The following is a 22,227-nucleotide window of genomic DNA, read 5'->3' on the forward strand; positions in this document are numbered from 1 at the left end:
ATGGGAGTAACTGAGATCAGGATTTGCTTCAGTACGTCCTCTGATTTGAGACAACCAATTCACCTCCTTAACAGATGACAACCTCCCTGATCACTATGCTTATGTATCATATCCTTGTTCCCTATGTTCCATATGTTTGCATCTTTGAACATTGTAAGTCCCTCCACATAGGGAGCGTGTCTTCTTGTACATTTGCATAATGGCCAGCACCTTTTGGGTTCTACCATAATACACATAATGATGATAAAAGGAGTGGGACAGTTATTCATTATCAACTTTTATTAATATTAACATACAGTGCTGACATTTTTGTATGTTGTTAGCAAGATGTAAGAGTTTGCAGAACGTTCTCTCGCACAGTTTCGCTGCCACAGAAATTAAACCTGAGGAGAAAAAAAGATGTAAAGTGCTTTTAGTGTGTCTAGATTTATTTCTTTTTTGTACTTGTATCAGTGGTTTTTTAATAGAATAAGCCAACCTAATTTGTTTTTTGACAAGGTTATGATGAAATACTGTTACATTGGCACAAAAGAACAAGCAAATGCTTTGGGTTGCTAAATGTGAAATATTATTTCCTGCTAAAACACCACGGGACTTTAATCATCCTGATTGGTTGGCCTCTCTTTTTTGGCTTCATTCCTTTGGTTGTGTACCTTTCCTGTTGAATTTTCATACCACCAGCATTAGAGAGATGATGGTTGCTCAGTGTTTGCCAAGACATGAATAAATAGAATAGCTCATGGGACGTTTATAAATAGAATAGCTCATGGGGACGTATCCCTCAGCATGTTGATCTGTTGAATGCAAAAACCAGAAGTAGACTTGTACACTCTGCTGTACCATAGTTTACTGAGCTGTGAACATTTTGGTTTTCTTGAGATTCCCCCACCACATCTCTATTTCAAGTGACTGGACTTTAGCTGTGTGATTTTTTTAATTATATCCATGATCCATTGAATGTACCTCCCCCTTCATTGTGTCTCCATTCAGAAGGGCAGAAAAGGTAACAAAACATCATTGGTGGGTAACTGATTGAAACATGCTGTTTTAAAAGAATTAACTTAACGAGCACCTTCCAATCAGTAACTGCCATGCAGTACACTGCTTCTACAGTCTTAAGGCCTTATCCAAAACCCATTGAAGTCAACGGGAGTCTTTCAGTGGAGTTCAGTGAGCTTTGGAACAGGCCTTTTAAGCACAATTTATAACTACTAGCTCTGTATGTGGGAACTGAAGACATATTACCATTACCTTTTACTCTTCCAGAGCCTGATCCAACACCCATTAAAATCAGTGGAAAGACCCCTATTGACTTCAATGGACAGTGGATCAGCCCCCTAGTGTAAGTTTTAAACCCTGATGGCCATTTCTAGTATAAAACTTGCAGTACCCAATAGTCTGATGTCTGGAAAGAGCTGTGCTGATTACCTAAGCCACAGTTAATTTAACCTTTCCTATCCAAAGCACAGAGGTTTATACAAAACCGTTGCTCTTGTTGAAGCCAAATCCAGATGTTTTTATAATTTTTCCTTGACGATATCTGACAAATATTTACCAGTAGGCTACACTGGTATCTTGTGGGGAAGGAAATTTAAACTTTTCCTTTTTTCTTTTTTTTCTTTTTTTTAATGCTCTAAATGGCTGCTCTTGTGCAAGCACTATTACCCTCATATGTCGTGCTGTACTTGTAGCTCCTAAAGAATTTGAAATTTTCACAATAAATATACATACACTTTTCCATCTTCTCCAGCTTGCACTGTGACCGCTGCTGCTCCCAGTGTGGGTAGGGCTGGGTTTAGGACATGGTTGTTCCAAAGAAATTTAACTTTTGTAATTTTCCCAACATTAAGTTCAACGTCAATGAAGTTGGCATATGTTTCGCCTGGTTTGAGGGTCCCCCTTCAAGAACAAAAGTGTATAATATCCAGTGAGTTTTAATATTAATTACCAATACAGTGTAGCTGTTTGAGTAGCTACAGTAGCATATTGATAATGAACATGGCCTTCAGCTTGTCAAACAGTAAGGATCATAGAGTCATAGAAGATTAGTGTTGGAAGAGACCTCAGGAGGTCATCTAGTCCAACCCCCTGCTGAAAGCAGGACCGACCCAAACGAAATCATCTAGCCAGGGCTTTCTCAAGCCGGGCCTTAAAAACCTCTCAGGATGGACATTCCACCACCTCCCTAGGAAACCCATTCTATTGTCTCGGTTACCTCAATATCATGTAAATGTTCATGTTACACAAAAATTTGTAAATTTTCCTGTCCTCATATGAAATCAATGTTCATCAGAATGCATTACCTGCTGACCAAAGGGATGTTTGTCTGGCATACCCATGCTCCACAGTACCTCCCCTATATTAAAATATAGTGTTCCAGGGGACCCAGTTACAACACAGTGCCCTGAGGCTTGGCTGCAGCATGGTTTCATTTGGTAGCGTAGGCAGGGTCTTGGCCATGTTTTGCACATATGTTAGACCTGTTTTATCTTCAGTTCAGTTGCAAAACACAGGCGTGGTGCCATATGTGCTACAAAATGTAGGTGTGTAGACTCAGTCAGGAGACACCCATGTTTTCACCGAGTCTCTGACACGGTTGGATTGGTCATGCAGGAAGAGCCTTAGGGAGAGGGGAGGCTCTAGCAAGAATCAAACAAAAAAAATCAACTTCTTGTAGGCTAAGAAACTCCATGCCTGGCTGGGAAATGTCAGGTGGAGAAGTCAATCCTGGGGTAGTCTTTTCTGTGCATCTCTTCTCTGACTGCTGTTAGCACACCAGGCCTTTTCTTCCGTAGAGACAAGGGGCCAAATTCTCCTCTCATCTACAGTGGCATAAATCCAGAGTAGCTCCAATTACTTGCACAAAGAACTCATTAAGGAAGTGGGCTTTGAGAAGCGATTTAAAGGAGAAGAGGGAGGTGGCAAGGCGAATGGGGTTAGGAAGGCAGTTCTAGGCACAGAGAACGCATGGGAGTGGGCGTGGGGAAAGGATACAAAGAGAGACACAAATTGGCAAAGTATATGTGTGGGTTGCCCATCAAGCAGAATTTACTTGGTAAGCGCTTTGTGTCAGAGCTGTGCCTTCTGTTAGCATCCCTTGAGAATTTAAATCAAATCTAGCTGAACATAATTTATAATGAAAATCACTTAAAATATCTTCCCATTAGATCTACTACCCTTCCAAATTTCCATGGCAGCATAATATATTACTGACCATGCCAGATAAACAGTAATCCAGCACTAACATATTTGTACTGCTAGCACAAAAAATGAACAGGATTGTTAACTCAGAAAATCAAAATAAACTCAACATTGCAGCAGAAAATTGCAATGCTTTGCAATGCATAGCTTTATTCAATGTGCATTACAGCTGGGATTTTTAAAAAAGCCTAAGGGCGCAAAGCACCTAGGTCCCACTGACTTTCAAGGGCATTTGGGCATCTACAATTTCAACTTCAAAGGGAGTTTAGGCTCTTTTAAAAAGTCCAGCTTTCTCATGCTAAACCCTTTGGCAGCATAAATTTCAGTTTATATATAATTACACCCCAAAAAAGTTCAAGAGCATTGTTAATGTTGCAAAGTCAAGCACTCATAAGTTAGAAAAAAACAGACTTAAGGCTGTCCATGCAACTTTAATTTGGCCTTTTGTGTGTGTATATATTATGATAGTCTTAAATTACACCATTGCATATTATCTCTTCTAAATTACTTGATCACATGCTATCCATTTTCCTCTGTCTTTGCCCCGCCACATCAAACCTCCACCCCCTGTCTCCTGCTCGCTCCCTCTTTGCTTCCCTGCCCCTAACCCCCATCCATCCCCTGTACTGTGGCTCCAGCAACCCCCATCTCCCCACTAATCCTGTTCTTTCCCAGTTTCTTGCACCTCCTCACATCTCTTCATTCCAGTTAGGCTGTTTTCTTCTCCTCCTTGCTGCATGGGGGAGCATTGAGGGTACAACAGACACTGTGTCCCTACTCTCAGTTCCTGTGCCTGGTACCACAGTGGCCCCTGGCTGCCTAGAGCAACATCTGCAGGGAAGGTCTTGCTCAGCTCCTGCAGCCATGGGATAGAGCATACCCAAGAGCTTTGTTGGGATGCTGCATGCACAATATGGTTGCAGATAGCAGCTGTGAGGGGCTGGAGCATACTCAGTGCAGATGGATTCTTTGGAGAATTTAATGTCAAACTCTAACAGGTCTTTACTAAGCATGTGCAAACTGAGATTTTTCAGAAATGTAGGACAAATGTGGATGAATTTTCATGGGGATGGCAAAAGAGATTCCTGACACCAGGATGACCCCACTGGTAAATTTAAAGTTTCTGCTCTAAAGCATGAAGGCCTTAGAACTTTAAGTTCAGACTTGACAAAGCCCTGGCTGGGATGATTTAGTTGGGGATTGGTCCTGCTTTGAGCAGGGGGTTGGACTAGACAACCTCCTGAGGTCCCTTCCAACCCTGATATCCTCTAATTTTATAACTTCTTGGTTCTAATGGTTGTAAGAATTTTTTTAACATGGGCAAAACACTGTATTTTTCCTTAATCTCTTTCTCAGAAACACCTGAACCATTCTAGCTGAAATTTAATATCTGCCTGGCTTTCTGTCCAAGGCAGACATCTGACATAGAAAATTTCAGCAGAAATGGTTAAAGTTTGGCAAAGTGATGAGCACACAAAAATAGGGTTTTGTAAAGGAAAGTGTCAGGCAATCCTGATGACAGGCCAAGCTGCCTATGATAGCACCATAAACTGATACAACATTTTACAAACATGCAAAAGATAAGGGATCAGAATTATACTAGTGTAAATCCATAGTATCATTTTAGAATTCAGTTAAGTTACATGGTGTAACTGAGATCAGGATCTAGCCCCAGGTTCTTGTATCCCTATAGTTATCAGAGAAGTAGGGCTAAATTCTAACGCTTCTTCTGATGTAAATGCAGAGTCAATACAGTTAGTATGGATTTACACCACTGTATGTGAGAGCAAAATTTGGCCTGTAGATTAAGAAGAAGCATTAATTAAAAATAGATGAATTAAATATTCTAATAGCAGAGAAGCTCATTTTTCGTTATAATATGGAACTTACTGAACAATTTCATATTGCCTTGTGTTTCCTCCAGCTCCGTACAGGGCAATATTTACATACCCAGTCACTTTGCTCTTTCCAGCAATTGACACAGATACTTTATATCTCCAACCTACACAGCAGAAATAAAATGAATTCGATTGTACCCACATAGAAACAAACGCAACAGGCCTAGTTTTGATTTTCTATCATTACTTTATGTTTCAGGACAAAACAAAGGGAAAACATCACTGTCACTTCACTTTGAGCTCAAGATTAAATTCTGGCCTGATTGGAATGACGAGAATACAATAGAATAGAATGTTTTTATAGGAGAATACTAGGAGCCTGCTTTTCCACTGCTTTGCACACTCTGCAGTCATTTACAGCCATGCAAAAAGAGTGTAAAACCCTAGCAAATCACAATTCTCCTCGCACACTGGTAGTAGCATTTTATTCCCAGTTAGCACAGTGTGAATGACTGCACAAAGATCAAAGGCAGAGGAAATTCATGGACTTTGTGTTTATTTGTGAAAAATAGTCCATACTGTGATAGAAGGAACATATCACATGTCATATTGAGCAGGAAAGTACCTATTCGCAACTTGGGGGTGTTGTAGGGAACAACACTGAAGAGTGAGGACTGGATTTTCTGGTCCGTAAGCAGGGCAAAGAGGACTTAAAGCATCCGACAGCCGGAGGAGTATTCTGTCGAGGGGAACTTTCCGTTGACTTACAGCTGGGAAAAGTGGCTATGCTACCTCCTACTCCAGCTGCGTTCCCACCCCCAGCATAAGGGGAAGGAGTTATGCATGGGCCTAGTTTGGAGGGTGAGGGGGCATTTCACCCCCAAACTGTAAGCCTTGGACAGGCATGGAATTTGCACCCCCCCCCACACACACGCATAGCTCCATTGGCCAGACTGGAGCTGTCTCCCCAAATATAGAAGTCAAACTACACCTATGGAGTTATGTTGGGGGCTTTCTGGGACTGGTGCTGTCAAGACAGGGAGGGGAGAGGGCTCCTCCACCATGGTATGGTCCTTCATCTGTTAAAACTAATTTAAAGTGAGAGGGAAATATTTTAAATATTTTAAATTATGTTGGTGCTCAAGTGTAAATAGAAGCAAGTAAAAAAGTAGGAACTTACGAGCAAAATCCTGGGCCTCTCCAGTGTTCAGATAAAGTTTCTGGATCTCAGAAGTAACTTTGTCCTTAAACTTATCTGCATAGTGACCCATTTCGGGGCATCCGCCTTTGGCACATGGGAAGCAGTTATCCTAATCGAAATATATGTGCCAATTCACAGAATCAGAGAATATCAGGGTTGGAAGGGATATCAGGAGGTCATCTAGTTCAACCCCCTGCTCACAGCAGGACCAATCCCCAACTAAATCATCTCAGCCAAGGCTTTGTCAAGCCGGGCCTTAAAAACCTCTAAGGAAGGAGATTCCACCACCTCCCTAGGTAACCCATTCCAGTGCTTCACCACCCTCCTAGTGAAAACATTTTTCCAAATATCCAACCTAAACCTCCCCCACTGCAACTTGAGACCATTACTCCTTGTTCTGTCATCTGCTCCCACTGAGAACAGTCTAGATCCATCCTCTTTGGAACCCCCTTTCAGGTAGTTGAAAGCAGCTATCAAATCCCCCCTCATTCTTCTCTTCTGCAGAATAAATAATCCCAGTTCCCTCAGCCTCTCCTCATAATTCATGTGCTCCAGCCCCCTAATCATTTTTGTTGCCCTCCGCTGGACTCTTTCCAATTTTTCCACATCCTTCTTGTAGTGTGGGGCCCCAAACTGGACACAGTGCTCCAGATGAGTCCTCACCAGTGCTGAATAGAGGGGAACAATCATGTCACTCCATCTGCTGGCTGATCCTAATGAGGCTCTATCCCAAGGAGACAGGGAAAAAATCATTTGGCCACAGAAACTCTAAAAATATAATTGTTTCTCTCTCTCTGTGGCAGCACGTTGCAAAACAGCCCCATTCTCTCCCCCCACAGGAAAAGCTCATGTGAATTAACCTATTCCCTCCAATCCTCCTCATCTTCTGATGTTCAGACCCATCAATACTATCCAGCTGATGACATGCAGTTCACTCCAGCCCTGCTAGTGATAGGCGTGTGTAGTCGTGAGTGGTGTAGAAAAAAGCTGCTAAGCCAGGTCTATGGGCTAACTCTAACTCCGCTTGAAATAAGCTGCCGTAGAGAGGGCAGGAGGAGGACAGGCCTTGCCTGGCACCTCATGGATTTGGAGAAATGAATGTCTCCTTTGTACTTCATCCCAGTTTGCTGTTCGCTAGAAGAAGGCATCTCCATTTCTCTAAGTTCCCTCTCTTGAACTCAGTGGTTTAGAATAGGGGTAGCAGATGGGGATCACGCTCTCCCTGGCTCATCTAATGGGTGGCTGTGAAGTGCTTTGATGATGCAACGGTTTATGTAAGTGCTCGGTATTATTGTTATTTACCCCTTGCACATGGAGCTCTGTTCCCCTCTACTGGTGGGTGGGCCACATAGCTGGGTTGATGAGCCTGCTACAGTGTTAGCTAACTGAGCTGGGTCATACATAGAGCTATGGGCCTGAGGAGAAGGCAGTGGCTTTAGGCCACATCCCATCTGTATTTGTTCCTTGAGGTCATCAGGGGAGTCACTGAGCATGCAGTGAACCTTAAGGTAAATGATTTTATTTCAGAATTATTTGCAAGACAAAATGCTAAAATATGGGGGCTGTGCTCAATTCTCCTTGGATGTGCACAATAAATAATTACTGGGGCAGATTCTTCCCCCCCTGCCTGAGCCCCTCTTTGACACAGCGGGGTGAGAGCTTGCAGGAGCAGCTCTAACTTATGCCACTGGCATGAGGTCTCTCAGGAACCTCAGGCCACTGTAGAGCCAGGCATAACTCTGCTCCACCATGCCCCTTCCGTGCCCCATCCCCATCCCCCAGTGCCCCAGCGCATCCCTTACTTCCCCTTATGCCTGCACTCACGCAGTGCAAAGTGGCCTGAGCTGAATAGACTCTGGTTGTACCGCATGCAGCTGCACAGACAAGAGCCACTCATTCCTTGGGATGTGAGAATGACTTACTGTCTGGAAGATGTCATATGAAGCACAGGTGTATCCGAGAAAGCCATCGGGAGTGAGGATGCTGTCAGAATAATACTTGTAGCTTCGCAAATGATTACAAGCAAAAAACTCACCAGTTCCTGTGGAAAGAAGCTCCGATTACATACCGTATTGCAAGGCTATTGGTTGTTAGGTTTTTCTTTTCTGTAAACTATTCAGACTGGAATCGTGGTATTGAACTGATCGTGGCATTTGAATGATTTATAAAGCTCCACATTACGTCGTCACAAGTCTGGGCAGCACCTGAGTTGCCGTTTGAGACCTATTTCTTCAGTGACTGTATTGACCCTCGGTGTAATGCACATCGTACAGAATGTGCAAAATGCAGATGTGTAACCAACATAGGGTCCGAGCGTGCACTCCTCGTTCATGTTGGTGAGTACTTACTCACATGCATAGCCCCCAGTGTGTGATTAATTGCAGTAATGCTCGCCAATATGAATAAAGGGCCTCTGTAGGGAACAGCTCACCTTATCATTATATAAAAGGAAACAAAATGTAGTGTGTGAAACACTATTCCTCCTTAACACTAAGCTTCCTGGAGCAATGCTGATTTATGCAGACTGCGAATCTGACCACCTGATTCTTTGAGGCGGGGGCGGGGGGGAAGGGGCATGTTATTATTTTAAATACGTTATTTTGTACTAAAATTCCTTAAATGTTCTGGGTTTAGGTGAAAAAAAGAAGTAATTAAGTGCAAGGGGTTTTTCTGCATCCTTATTAATAGAGAACTTGATCCTGCAGTGCTTACACAGGCAAGAATTTGTGAGTAAAGACTGCAGAAATAGGCCAGTAATTGCAAAGAAGAGATTCATAGGGAAAGGGCTAGGAAAGAAATCCCAGGAAAATTTTCAGGTTTTATGAGAGAGGGAAAATAAATGTCTGCTATAGCTGGGATGTTGTCCTTACTGTCTGTCTTGATTTATCAATGTGATTTCCCAAAAGATGTAAAAGTTCGTGCTTGCAGATCCTTTGGCAGCTTTGGAATCTTATACTGCAGGGGTTTGCAGGGCAGGGTATGTGCTTTATTTACGTTCTGTCGGGTACAATGTAAATGTATGGCAGGATGTACAGGATTCTTAACAATAATAATAACAACAGGATTTGGAATATACAAAATAAGGAACAAATCTGAATGCGCATGATCTATCATACGCCAAACTCTTTCCAACTGCCTAATAATAGAAACAAAAATTACATTGTTCCAGTGCAACCCAAATTGCTAACAGGTAACTACAGAATAGAAACACATTTGAATTTAGCTGCCAAAGCTCACAAAACAATTGAAGCCAGAGATCCCAAAGCCGAAATAGACATGAATGTTATTGTTCCACTCTCACCCAGTATGGCTGCCAGATGACAACATAATAGAAACAAAGTTGAATGTTGTTGTTCCAGAGCTAAACTTCTGGCATAGTTTGAGTAGGGTTTGTTTCTCTGATTAGATAACTGGCAGCAGTTTTGGATGAGATGGACCAATGAATTAATATTTGTTTCTATTGTGGAGTTACCTGGGAACAGTGCAAGGTGCACTGGAACAATCACACTGAAGTTTGTTCCTGTTATTTGGCAGCATGATGGACTATTTACAATAAACTCAAGTTAATCTTGCTCCATTAGAGCCAAAGCTGGATAGTTTGAATAGTGGGTCAGCCAAGGTCCTTGAAGGAACATGGCTGGTGGGATCGGGGTCTTTGCAGACCCATGGAGCCCAAACACATGTGGAAGGGGAGCAGGAACTATTGTTATTGCTCCTCGCCCCCAACCTTGTACGGATACCCACTACTTGACAATGCAGACGCTCTGGGTGGTTGGAGGTAAAGATGCCAAATCTCAACCCCATCAGCAAAGCAAAGCCTTCCCTTTTCCCAAAGCAAAGCCTTCGTGCTACTCATTCTTTGATCCCTCTACTAGAAAGTGTCCCCCAGAGTACATTTGGACCATACTATCAGTTTCACTGTTGTTTGTGGCTGTAACTATTAGCATTCATAAAGAAAATAATCAAAAATAGTTGAAATAAGCAGATTGCTGTTATGTTAGCTCAATACATTTTGATGTAGACCCTTAATAGAAGTCATCATCTGCTTAACATATTTACCTTCCCAGATTCCATCAATGTCAACAATCTGTGAAATAGGATTCTTCTTACATCCTGGCATCTGTATTCCTCCATTTGGATAAAAATCAAGATGTCCTATAGCCTGGCTCATGCCAAAACCTGCAATGTTTGTAACGGGGGTAAGCAAATTTTAATTTAAATACCGTCACGTATTTCCTGGCAGCAGCTCTACATAACGCTATAGGGCTTTAGTTTGTAAGCTCTTTGAGACAATGACTGGTGGGCTTTTTTGTTTGTTTATTTTTTGTTGTTTTTTTCCTGTATTTGTACAGCAGTGGGGTCATATTGTGTGACTGGGACTCCTAGGTGCTACCACAGGATAAAGCAATAATAATAATACAATGCAGCTGGAAACTTACCCAGATATGGAATCGTGGGAGCTGAATCAGTATGAATAATATCAACAAAGGCTGCATCAGTCTTATCTAGTCTGACTTCAATGGGAGTATTTTGAAAATAAGGCTGCGCAGGATCCAGTCCTTAAAGAAATATATGCACAATTACACGTGCGTGCACTTATGTGTGTCCATAAATATAGCTAGCTAGCTCTACTACTGTATATATTTGAAGATGGGTCTCTGGCGGCTACATAGTAGTATTCACTTCAGAATTAGAGTCGCTAACAAATATATAGAATGATTGATCTGTCAGTGGTAAATGCCAAGGCCGTAACCAAAGCAGGGTGAGCAGGGTAACAGCCCAGGAAGCAAAGCTCTGGGGGGGTGGAAAAATGGGGTGAAAAAATGGTAGGGGTGCAAATATGCTTGCTCGCCCGGGCACTAAAATGCCTAGTTGCAGCACTGGTAAACACTGTGGGACAGATCTCCAGCTGGTGTAGATTGGTAGCTCCAGTGAAGTCAATGGAATTATACCGATTCATGCCAGCTGAGGAGCTGGCCTTGTAAATGTTTATACTTGAATTCCAACTACTGCAACATAGATTGTTGTTTTAGGACAACTTTTTTTTTTTTTTTTTTTTTTTTTTAAAGAGTGCCTAAAGTGAGGCTCCTAAATCCATATCCTGAATGGCCTGATTCTCAGACGTGCTTGAAGTCCGTAGGAGCTGTTGGGTGCTCAACACACTTGAAAATCATGATGCTTGTTTACGCGCCTAGATACAGATTTTGGAGCCTAAGGCCATGTCTACACGACACAGCTTTTAGCGACACGGCCGTGTCGCTAGAAGTCAGGCAGTGTGAATGCTGTTTGTCGGCACTTTTGCCAACAAATACTTCCATCCCCAATGAGCAGGGTTCGCATTGTCGACAGGAATGTGCTCCTGCCGACAACGTGGGCGTTCACACAGGCACTTGCCGTGGAAAAACTTTTGTCTTTCGGGGGTGAGGGACTTAAGTACCTGTGAACGACAAAAGTTTTGTCGTCCAATTGCAAGTGTAGACATAGCCTAGCTTTAGACACCTAGTTTTGATATTAGCATAAACCTGAGACCCATTTTCTTTCTCATTCACTGCATCCGACTCAAGTGCTCGTAAAATCCTGTAAATTACAAAGCGCTTATTATCCTGTGCTGGTACCTGATGCTTTCCTGGGCAGCAGTTTTAGTTTTGTTTTTAAGTTGAATTTTGCACACTACTAGTCCAAGGGTTGGCAGGCCCAGACTCTTTGGAAGATGCTATAATGGAAAAAAGTTAAGTTCATAACATCTGAAATTGGCTTCTGTGCATGAGGGGCAGCTTTTCTGCCTAATGCACATCCCTCTTTGTCTGGCCTGTGTGCTGAATGAGGAATCCAAACAAACAGCTTGTCCGGGTGAGTGCTGAATATGTCTGTAAAACAGCCTGGCCCTGAAGTCTGAGGGATACATTAGCTGTATTTTCAGAAATAGGTAAATAAATGTGTATTATGTGATATATCAGTTTGCTATGCAGAAGCTCTCTTGGCATAATGAATAACACTACTACAAATAGTCAAGTTGCAGCTTGTCTGGACTGTATTAATAAAACGTGAACACCACAGCCCTGGAGTAAAGGAGCTTTGGGTGAGTCACCTGTGCAGCTGCTGAAAGGCGGGAATCCTCCGCCCATCCATCCAGCCCAGAGCCAGGGCACTGAACACTCTGTCTGCAGCTGTTACTCTGGCCCATGAGCTGTACTAGTGGCCGCAGGTTGTTGTGCTCTCCCTCTCTTTTAATTCAAAGAAGGCTTTGCAGGCAGTGAATCTGTGCAGTTGGCTGTCTCAGCGGCCATGCTGGTGTCACTCTCCCCAACCACTTGTGAACCCCTTGGACAATCCCCCCGAGATAGCCACTGTGGAGCATTGTGCTGGGGTTATGCAGGTGATTGTGGAATCCTTTTGCACCTTCTGTTATATTGCTTGTTCTCCTCTGCGCAATGGAACAGTGACATTTCTACTGCAGTTCAAGCCTGGTGCATCTAAAGAGCTTAAGGGAGAGGGGTTAGGATTTGTCCTATGACCTTAGCAGGTCATAGGGCCTGATCCTGCAAGATGCTGAGTGCTCTGTCCATGCTCCAGCAAAGCTCTTTAGCATGTGCTTAACCTTAAGCATTGGAGTAGTTCCGCTGAGACCAATAAGACCACTCACATCCTTTAAGTTAAACACATGCTTAAATAGTTGGCTGGATTGGGGCCAGAGTGCTCAGCATCTTTCAGGATCAAGCCCTAAAACAGTTGCTATGGTCAGTTTCACAGCACATTTTTGTTTTCCTGTTGTTTTCAAAAACCTAAGAAATTAAACTAAAAAAAAAATCTGCTGGAAAAATAACATAAATTAAAATTAATGTGTGTAAATGCATTGCCCAGATGTGAAGGCTTTGATGTAAACCTACGAAAGCAGGGAGATTAAAGGGTTACATTTGAAGGGTCAACCTTCTGTCTTTGCTACGTCAGTTTCAATCAGTCCTTTTCTGGGAATGGATATTGGACAGCAAAACCACGGCACCAGACAATTAACTCCTCTCACTGCTGTGCTGCGGACAGCACACTTCACCCAAACAGTGGGTGATCTTAAATACAGGACATGCTGCTGCACCTGCACAACAAGCTGGCTTAATGAGAGAAGTAAACGATAGGAGAAAATCTGCCAGGATAAGGAAAGTGGGAATCACCATGTTAAGCCTGCATTGTTATAACAGTGTTGGGCGAATGCTTTGGAAAAAATCAGACTTATTACAACTGGTGCAGGTAACTTAAAATCTGTCAAATGAACTAGATTGTTGTGCGTTTCCACTGAGCAGCTTTAGTGGCAGTCAGAATGCCACAGTGTTGCAATGTTAAGTCATTATGTACCAAGCCAGAATAGCCCATGCTCCCTGGGACCATCCTTAGAGCACAGCTGACAAAAGAGGACCTGCTGTACACAGCAGAAGCCAGCCATATCCTAGGGATGGGATGCTGGTACAGATCACTACCCCATGCAGCTAACCGTCTCCTGCCCACTGCACTTCATGGGGACAAATTTAGCCCTGATGTAAGAAGATCTCAGGGACATTCTGCAGGGGGCATATACCTCCTCCCACAAAGATTAAGTTTAGGGCAAGAACACCATGAAGGGATCCTTATGGAGATTCCCACCTGGGTAACATCTTCCTGAGAGTGGGATGGTGTTATTGCAGAAGGGCACAATTTTGGCTGTTAGCAATATGAGGTTATGATACAGTTGTGCAGTTCTGATTCCATCCTGTAGGGGGCAGTGGCAGACATCCACACATGCGCATGCACGCATACACACACACACCAGTTCATTACACTGGAGGGTTGCCCTTCAGTCAGATACTGTAGTTGTTTTAGTAAAAAAATGCCAGGTAATGTTAAGGTCTAACAATGCTCTCTTCAGATTCTTCATTGGTATAGACTGAGCTATAATTCATTAACCTACCGGTTATTCTTCCAAGGCCTGGCCTCCTTCTCCCTGTCTCCCCTGCAGTATGTGCTCCAAGGCTATGGCCAATGACATGGACTTTGGAAGGAGAGTATCCATATTGTTCCTGAGGAAAACATCAATTGTAACGAAAGAGAATCTATATTTTCACTAATATGAGCTCTGGCTTACACAACTAAAGCCAGAAATGGGCTGTGCAGAGCAGAGGTCCATGGAATTGGAGGGAGGACAGGGCCCAGGGTGTAGAGCAGTAACAGAGCCATTCAGTAGCTGCTACTACAGCCTCAAGGCATTATTAACCTCTGCAACTTCTGCACACATGTGAGATTTTTGGCAGTGGATAGTCATGGATCCACCAGCCAGACCCCTTATTCCCTGCCCCACTGTGAACGGAAGTGTATTTGGCGTCCTATTGACATTGTTTTTGCCGACTCATGAATGTCCAGGGAAAAAAATTCATGGCCACTCTTATGTAGGACACCCACACTCTGCTAAGGCCTGATTCTCCACTGCTTTGCACCTTGTGTGGGAGTGAGCACCAGTGCAACGTGAGTGCTAAACACTACCATTCCGATTTGTAATTTGCACAGATGTAATTGACAACACAGGCTGCAAGGCAATGGCGAGCCAGCCCCCTAGTATTTACGCTAGCCGGAGGCAAACTGGTTCAGAAAAGATTAGGAACCATCCCTCTCCTCACTCAGGCCTAGATTAGGAACCATCCCTTGCACTCAGGCCTAGTTGCAAGCATTTTTAAGTCATTAGATTTAGGGACAGAGGGAGAGATTTTCAAAGGCAAAAATGGCAGTTAGGTGCCTAATTCCCACCAACTTTCAACTGCAATTTGGCCCCTAATGGCTCTTTGTGACTTTGAAAATGCCCCCCAGAGCCACATTTGGTGTAAAATGGTGAGTTACGTTGACATCAGTAGATCTATGAGATTTGCACAAGCTGTACATCTGGCCCTTAGTTTGATTACAGACCCACACCCCATCTCCCTGCCCTGGGGCAGCTGGGAAGATCCCACCTGTCCCCAAACACTCAGATCTAGGTGACACTTCTTCATGGGTTGGGGAAAGGACTCTGCTCTCTCCTTCTGGGAGGTGGCTGTTGCTATCCAATGGCCAATTATTGTAGGCTTTTGTATGGGTATCCCTTAAGATGGGTCCTATAGCTTTCGTGGTTGAGAAAGGGTAAATTGCCCTGCTCATTACTTCTCTATCTTTAAAACTACCCAAACCTTCACATCCACAAGAGTACATAAAAGTAATTGCAGAATGAAAATATTCAAACTCTATGTATTATGGGGGAGTTGAAAGGACTTTAAAATGTAGCAGGAGGAGAACTGTCTTTTGCTGGCTATATGACAATTCATTGTGATTGTTTATTTAGATTAGAATACATTTCAGCAACTCTATGACTATAATCCTATTGTGGAACGAGAAGATCCCTTACCATAAGCACGTTTATAAAATAAGCCACTTCAGCGCCCACGACACGGATATTGTTTGATGCCTGGGTATATAGGCATCTTGATCCACCGCTCCAGTCTATGCAGATGCAGTTCACGTCTTCCACTTCAAACATCCTCTGGTGCAAATATATATTTAAAAAGAACAGAAGCAAACATTATCAGCACCAGTTCAGATTGCTAATTACTTAACACAGTCAGAAAGACATATAAATGTCATAGGAATTCCCTGTACATTTTTTCAAGTACAGCCCCTATATTACACCAGGGCTCTGTTCATGTCTTGATTCTTTATGTAAATGATGCAGAGTCACAGCCTGTAAATTATAAGTTCAGTTAGAAGCTTATATTTTTCCATAATAATTAAAGGTGGGATAATTAAAAACTTATATATGATCTGTATTTATTAAACACATGGATTTATACTTTCAAGAGGATACATAAGGTTTTGCTTCTCTTGCTCTGACTTGTAGAATGGTTTGCTAAAGACACCCTGTTTTAGCAGCTCTGATATATTTTGTGTATTATGTTATGCTCTGGGTTATGTGTCAGTAATGCCAGTGAAAGCAAGTAAAGTACTTCTTGTTGTGAATAAGGATGGCAGAATCTGGCTGTACGTCAGTGGTTCTCAAACTGTGATCAATGGACCATCAGCCTCTTTGGTGATCTGTTTCAGAGTAACAGCCGTGTTAGTCAGTATTCGCAAAAAGAAAAGGAGGACTTGTGGCACTTTAGAGACTAACCAATTTATTTGAGCATGAGCTTTCGTGAGCTACAGCTCACTTCATCGGATGCATACTGTGCTTCCACAGTATGCATCCGATGAAGTGAGCTGTAGCTCATGAAAGCTCATGCTCAAATAAATTGGTTAGTCTCTAAAGTGCCACAAGTCCTCCTTTTCTTTTTGGTGATCTGGAGATTGAGGTCATTTAGAACCAAGCAATGGGAAATTTGAAGGAGGGGATGACCGCTGGAGAGAGGAGGAGGATTCAGCCCAGTGAGAAGGTTAGAGAAGTCCTGTGTTTGTGTATTGTTGCTTTCGGAGCTGCAAAAGGGTGGTTTTGTGCTGAGCTGCCAACTACAGGGCTCTTTTGGTATCACAAAGATGAAGAAGCAGAATTTTACTGGTGGAACGGAGCCAAAAAAGGCTCCACATGTCCCCTGAACTGGGCTAAATCCTGGGAGTTGGGGAATGTTGGCCAATCAGCACCCTTCTACCCCAACTTGCCAATGGGTGCCAGAGACTCCCAGGGGCCAAGCTACCTATTGTCCCTTGGCGAGTGTCTCCCTTCCTTGCTGCTGGGACTGTGCCCCTTTCACCACCTGCTCCATCAATTTCCCCCATCCATTGATGCAGGTGGATCACAGTAGGTGTTATAAAGAAGAAGGAGCAGAATTTTACTAGACAGCAAGTCAGCTCTTCCAGGAGAACTGATTTTTTTTAGTTTTCTAAATTTGGGTGGATATTAATGCCTATTTAGGACCAGAGGGAGGAGCCTGTCTAGACCAATATAAAATGTATTTATAAAATCAGTCTTAAGTGCCAACTTTCAGAACAAAGACAAGGATGAGATTTTCAAATATAGGGCTCCAGGCTTCACTGGAATTAGCTACTGACTCGACACAAAGGAATAAACTGCACAGCTTTGCCCTTCCAGCTCAGCCATTCTGATTGCAAATGCTCACTTGCAGAAAAACGTTTTGTATAAATGTGAAAAGAGGAGATGGATCTGAAGATGAGTAAAAATGCATCAGAGGGGCAGATGGTTGGAACAGGAATGTTAGAAGCCATGTCATCTCCCCAGGTATCAGGCCCAGTTCAGTGTCATGGGCTATCCCACCTCTCCTTGGTGGACCTTCCACCCTCAGAGCCTTCCTGTACCCTGGCAGGTTAATCCAGCTCGTAATCAGCAGAATTGGGAAGCAACAAGCTTGATCTCTCCCAATTTAACAAACTTTGGAATCTCCTTAATTTCTAAGCAGCATTTCACTGCATTTTTTTTGTATGCCAGAGAAAAAACATTGATTGGACCAAATTCTGTCATCATTTATGTCTGTATAAACCCTTTGACTTCAACACAGAGTAGAATTTGGCCCATTTTGTTTACGATTTTTCCTGGAAGTGGAGCTAGAACTGAATAGATTTCAGGTGAACAACATTTTATGTCCTAATTTTGTAAAGATAGACGTGGACAGCTTTCCTCTTCTTGTCAGCCCAGATGGCACGATATGCATTGGTTAGACATAGAGAAAATGAATAATTACAGGAATACCTTCATAAATGTGAACTCAGTGATTTGAGAATGACACAATATCCAGATAGTACCATACCTTGCACATGTCCGACAGCCAGGTTTCTTCTCCTTTGTCTATAAATCCATGGATAATAAAACGTGTTATTTTCTTTGTATTGAAATTTGAGTAGCCAATCGTCTCTGGATTTATTGCAGTGATCTCCTGTTGTAGATATAAAAACAGTAAATGTTTTAGCTATTTCCTGTAAAAACCTTATCAAAACAGCAATGTGAATAGAAATCAACACTGTTATTATGCAAGCCCAGATCCTGCAAGCATTTACACATGCACTTAACTTTACACGTGTGACATTAAGTCGGTGTATGTTTGCAGGACAGGGGCTGAGGAGTTTCGCCATTGATTTCAGTGGAGCCAGGATTTCACCTTTAGTGTGTCCTTTCCATTTCTCACCAAACAAGTTCCAGTGCTACAGATTTTCCTAACATTTCTCAACAGACACAGGAAAAATGCAAAGTGTGGCTAGGGGTGACTTTTACCGTCCTTTCTGGGGAGGGAGCCTTTGGTCTCGTTTGCATAGGGTTGGGAAAGTCTTGATTGGGTCTATTCAAAGAATCACCTGTTGCATCCACCAGTGAGAATTCTGTCCCTTGAGACTTAGTGAGACTTGTGGTAGGGTGGACCGGAAATTTCTGAGGGCCTGGAAAATGCTGCCTCCAGACCACATTGGAGAGTTGGCCATTTCTCTCACTGGCCTTGGGAATGCCAAGAGCACTAAAAGGTGATGTTTCTGTATTCTGTGTGTACGTGTCACTTAGGGTGATCAGATGTCCCGATTTTATAGGGACAGTCCCGATTTTTGGGTCTTTTTCTTATATAGGCTCCGATTAACCACCACCCCGTCCCGATTTTTCATATTTGCTGCCTGGTCACCCTCAGTCACTTGCAATATTTAAACAGCAATAGGTCTTACTTGAAAGTTATCAGGATTCTTTTTTGTGTAAAGAAGGAAGCGGGTGTTTATCTTTTCTGGACTCCAGGGTAACTTTGCCACTGGTCTTTCTATAGTTCCAGCCCATGGTTTATCATCTGTGAAGCACCCGAGCCTGTCAAAGCAAACTTCCTTTCCTGTAGCACACAGATCAAATTATCAGATGTGAATGAGCAAAGATGTGGTAGGTTGTAATTGTCACATTCTGTCCCGACAGCACTTTTCCCCCAATGGTCTCTCGGTGCTTTCTGAGCGCAGCAACCTGCATTCAGGCCAGCCACAACTGCAGGCATTGCCCTTGGCAGAGCACAGCAACTGCTTCCCCGGGCCACAATCCACCCCAGTGATGCAAAGGCCTTCTGCACAGGCCCACAGAATAGGGCCAGCATGTAGTGGGGAGTATGTATTTCCCCCTGACAAGGTTTGATCTAAACCACACACCACACAACAAAAACACTAACCCAGGAACCTATCCTTGCTACAAAGCCCGTTGCCAACTGCGTCCACATATCTATTCAAGGGACACCATCATAGGGCCTAATCACATCAGCCACACTATCAGAGGCTCGTTCACCTGCACATCTACCAATGTGATATATGCCATCATGTGCCAGCAATGCCCCTCTGCCATGTACATTGGTCAAACTGGACAGTCTCTATGTAAAAGAATAAATGGACACAATTCAGACGTCAAGAATTATAACATTCAAAAACCAGTTGGAGAACACTTCAATCTCTTTGGTCACTCGATTACAGTCCTAAAAGTGGCAATTCTTCAACAAAAAAACTTCAAAAACAGACTCCAAGGAGAGACTGCTGAATTGGAATTAATTTGCAAACTGGATCCAATTAACTTAGGCTTGAATAAAGACTGAGCGTGGATGTGTCATTACACAAAGTAAAACTATTTCTCTTTGTTTATTTCCCCTCCTACTGTTCTTGTAAAGTGCTGGAAATGGTCCACCTTGATTATCACTACAGAAGGTGTCATCATGTTCCCCACCCCCGCCCTCTGCTGCTGGTAATAGCTCACACAATGTGAACCTAATTGATTACCAGCCAGATTGTGCCCATGCTAGTCTGGATGCACAAGGTAGGAAGTAGGTACAAAGATCCTTCCACTTTACCTTGTGGCCTTGTGGAGAAGACCAGGATAACAGCATTTTTGGGGGGAAGAAATCTCCCCATACTTCCTGTTTTGTAAACCTGCTTGTTAACCTGCAAGGCTCAGGAACTGGGGCTGGGACTTCCTGAGGGAATGGCAAACCATACCTCTCACCCTCCTTACAAATGAGCTGCAAACTCAGATAGTCATTACACATAGAACTTTCATCACATAGAGCAAAGTCCTGGGAAAAGAAAATGATTGTGATCAGAATAGAAATGCTGTACTGAAATTGACATGAATCCTATGCCTCACCTCTGGTTGTACCAAGCAGAAAAAGTGCAAGAATCCAAATTCCAAGCATCTAGAACAAGTCAAAAGGAAAAAGCTTAGACTGGCTAATCCACATGATAGGCAAAGCTTTGTTTTGATTGCTTTTTCTCATTATAAATCTGTAACTGTACCACACAATGACAGTGTCTCAGCAGCAGCTTTTACTAACTAAGATAAAAAGTGACTTACTGTTCAATGCTCTACCTGGCGTCCCCAGGGATTGCTAAACAAACTTTGTGTGTGCTTTTATAACCTGACTTATCCTTGAGGCTTTTCTTCAAAGGAAACTCCCAGAAAGATAGAAAATGGCATGTGTGTACTTCAGATGTAGATTATCATAAATACACAGAGCAGCGGTAGCGTATGTATCAGGTAACTAGTTTTTATCATGTAAAATTTCCGGAGCAGAGGATGTTTTGATGGAAAAAGAAGTTGTTAACTCCGCATTTTAGATGTGCATGTGCCAATGCATGATGCTTTCAGAGTACTTAAAGACAAATAGCTTTACTAAATAAAAATAAATCTTCTGAACTGGATTCCACTGCCTTTACGCAGGTTGCTCTGCAGTAGTTCCGTTGAAGAAAAGGGTATTATGCATAGCTGTATAGATTTTAAATCCCTATAGGACCATTGTCATCATCTAATCTGACCTCTTGCATAACACAGGCCAGAAATTTCATCCAGTGACTGTGCAGAGTAAGGTACTTAGTATGAGTAAAGGTCATAGACCCTTAATCATAAAAGATCCATATACTAAACCAGCGGTTCTTAACCTTTCCAGACTACTGTACCCCTTTCAGGAGTCTGATTTGTCTTGTGTACCCCAAGTTTCACCTGACTTAAAAACTACTTGCTTACAAAATCAGACATAAAAATACAAAAGAATCACAGCACATTATTACTGAAACATTGCTTACATTCTCATTTTTACCATATAAAATAAATACATTGGAATATAAATACTGTACTTACATTTCAGTGTGATACTTGAGCTTGTTTTTCACTTGTGAGCCTTGTATCAGGGGGTAGCTGTGTTAGTCTGTATCCACAAAAACAACAAGGAGTCCGGTGGCACCTTAAAGACTAACAGATTTATTTGAGCATAAGCTTTCGTGGGTAAAAACCTCACTTCTTCAGATGTTCTCCCACTGGTTTTTGTGTGTTACCATTCCTGATGTCCGATTTGTGTCCATTTATTCTTTTACGTAGGGACTGTCGGGTTTGGCCAATGTACATGGCAGAGGGGCATTGCTGGCACATGATGGCATATATAACATTAGTAGACTTGCAGGTGAATGAGCCTCTGATGGTGTGGCTGATGTGGTTGGGTCCTCTGATGGTGTCACTAGAGTAGATATGGGGACAGAGTAGGCAACGAGGTTTGCTACAGGGATTGGGTCCTGGGTTAGTGTTTCTGTGGTGTGGTGTGTAGTTGCTGGTGAGTATTTGCTTCAGGTTGGGGGCTGTCTGTAAGCGAGGACTGGCCTGTCTCCCAAGGTCTGTGAGACTGAGGGATCGTTTTCCAGGATAGGTTGTAGATCATTGATAATGTGTTGGAGAGGTTTTAGTTGGGGGCTGAAGGTGATGGCTAGTGGCGTTTGGTTATTATCTTTGTTGGACCTGTCCTGTAGTAGGTGACTTCTGGGTACTCTTCTGGCTCTGTCCGTCTGTTTCTTCATTTCATCAGGTAGGTATTGTAGTTGTAAGAATGCTTGATAAAGATCTTGTAGGTGTTTGTCTCTGTCTGAGGGATTGGAGCAAATTCGGTTGTATCTTAGAGCTTGGCTCTAGCCAGTGGATCGTGTGATGTGTCCTGGATGGAAGCTGGAGGCATGTAGGTAAGTATAGCAGTCAGTAGGTTTCTGGTATAGGGCGGTGTTTATGTGACCATCACT

At 42.9% G+C, this 22,227-nt stretch overlaps 1 protein-coding gene across 1 annotated transcript; it reads right to left on the reverse strand.

Annotated features, from left to right (window-relative positions):
* Window positions 1–319: 319 nt before the first annotated feature.
* On the reverse strand, window positions 320–20,363 carry LOC102947740 (pancreatic triacylglycerol lipase). Its single transcript, XM_027818723.3, has 12 exons — window positions 20,315–20,363; window positions 18,877–19,031; window positions 17,982–18,107; window positions 15,635–15,769; window positions 14,177–14,285; window positions 10,680–10,799; window positions 10,300–10,419; window positions 8,163–8,281; window positions 6,220–6,349; window positions 5,092–5,203; window positions 1,732–1,899; window positions 320–383 (listed from the first exon to the last, which is right to left on the reverse strand). The coding sequence occupies exons 1-12, from the start codon at window positions 20,361–20,363 to the stop codon at window positions 320–322; spliced, it is 1,407 nt and encodes a 468-aa protein (XP_027674524.2).
* Between the last annotated feature and the right edge of the window lie 1,864 nt (window positions 20,364–22,227).

This window comes from Chelonia mydas, chromosome 7, assembly GCF_015237465.2.
Source record: "Chelonia mydas isolate rCheMyd1 chromosome 7, rCheMyd1.pri.v2, whole genome shotgun sequence".
Taxonomy (NCBI): Eukaryota; Metazoa; Chordata; order Testudines; family Cheloniidae; genus Chelonia; species Chelonia mydas.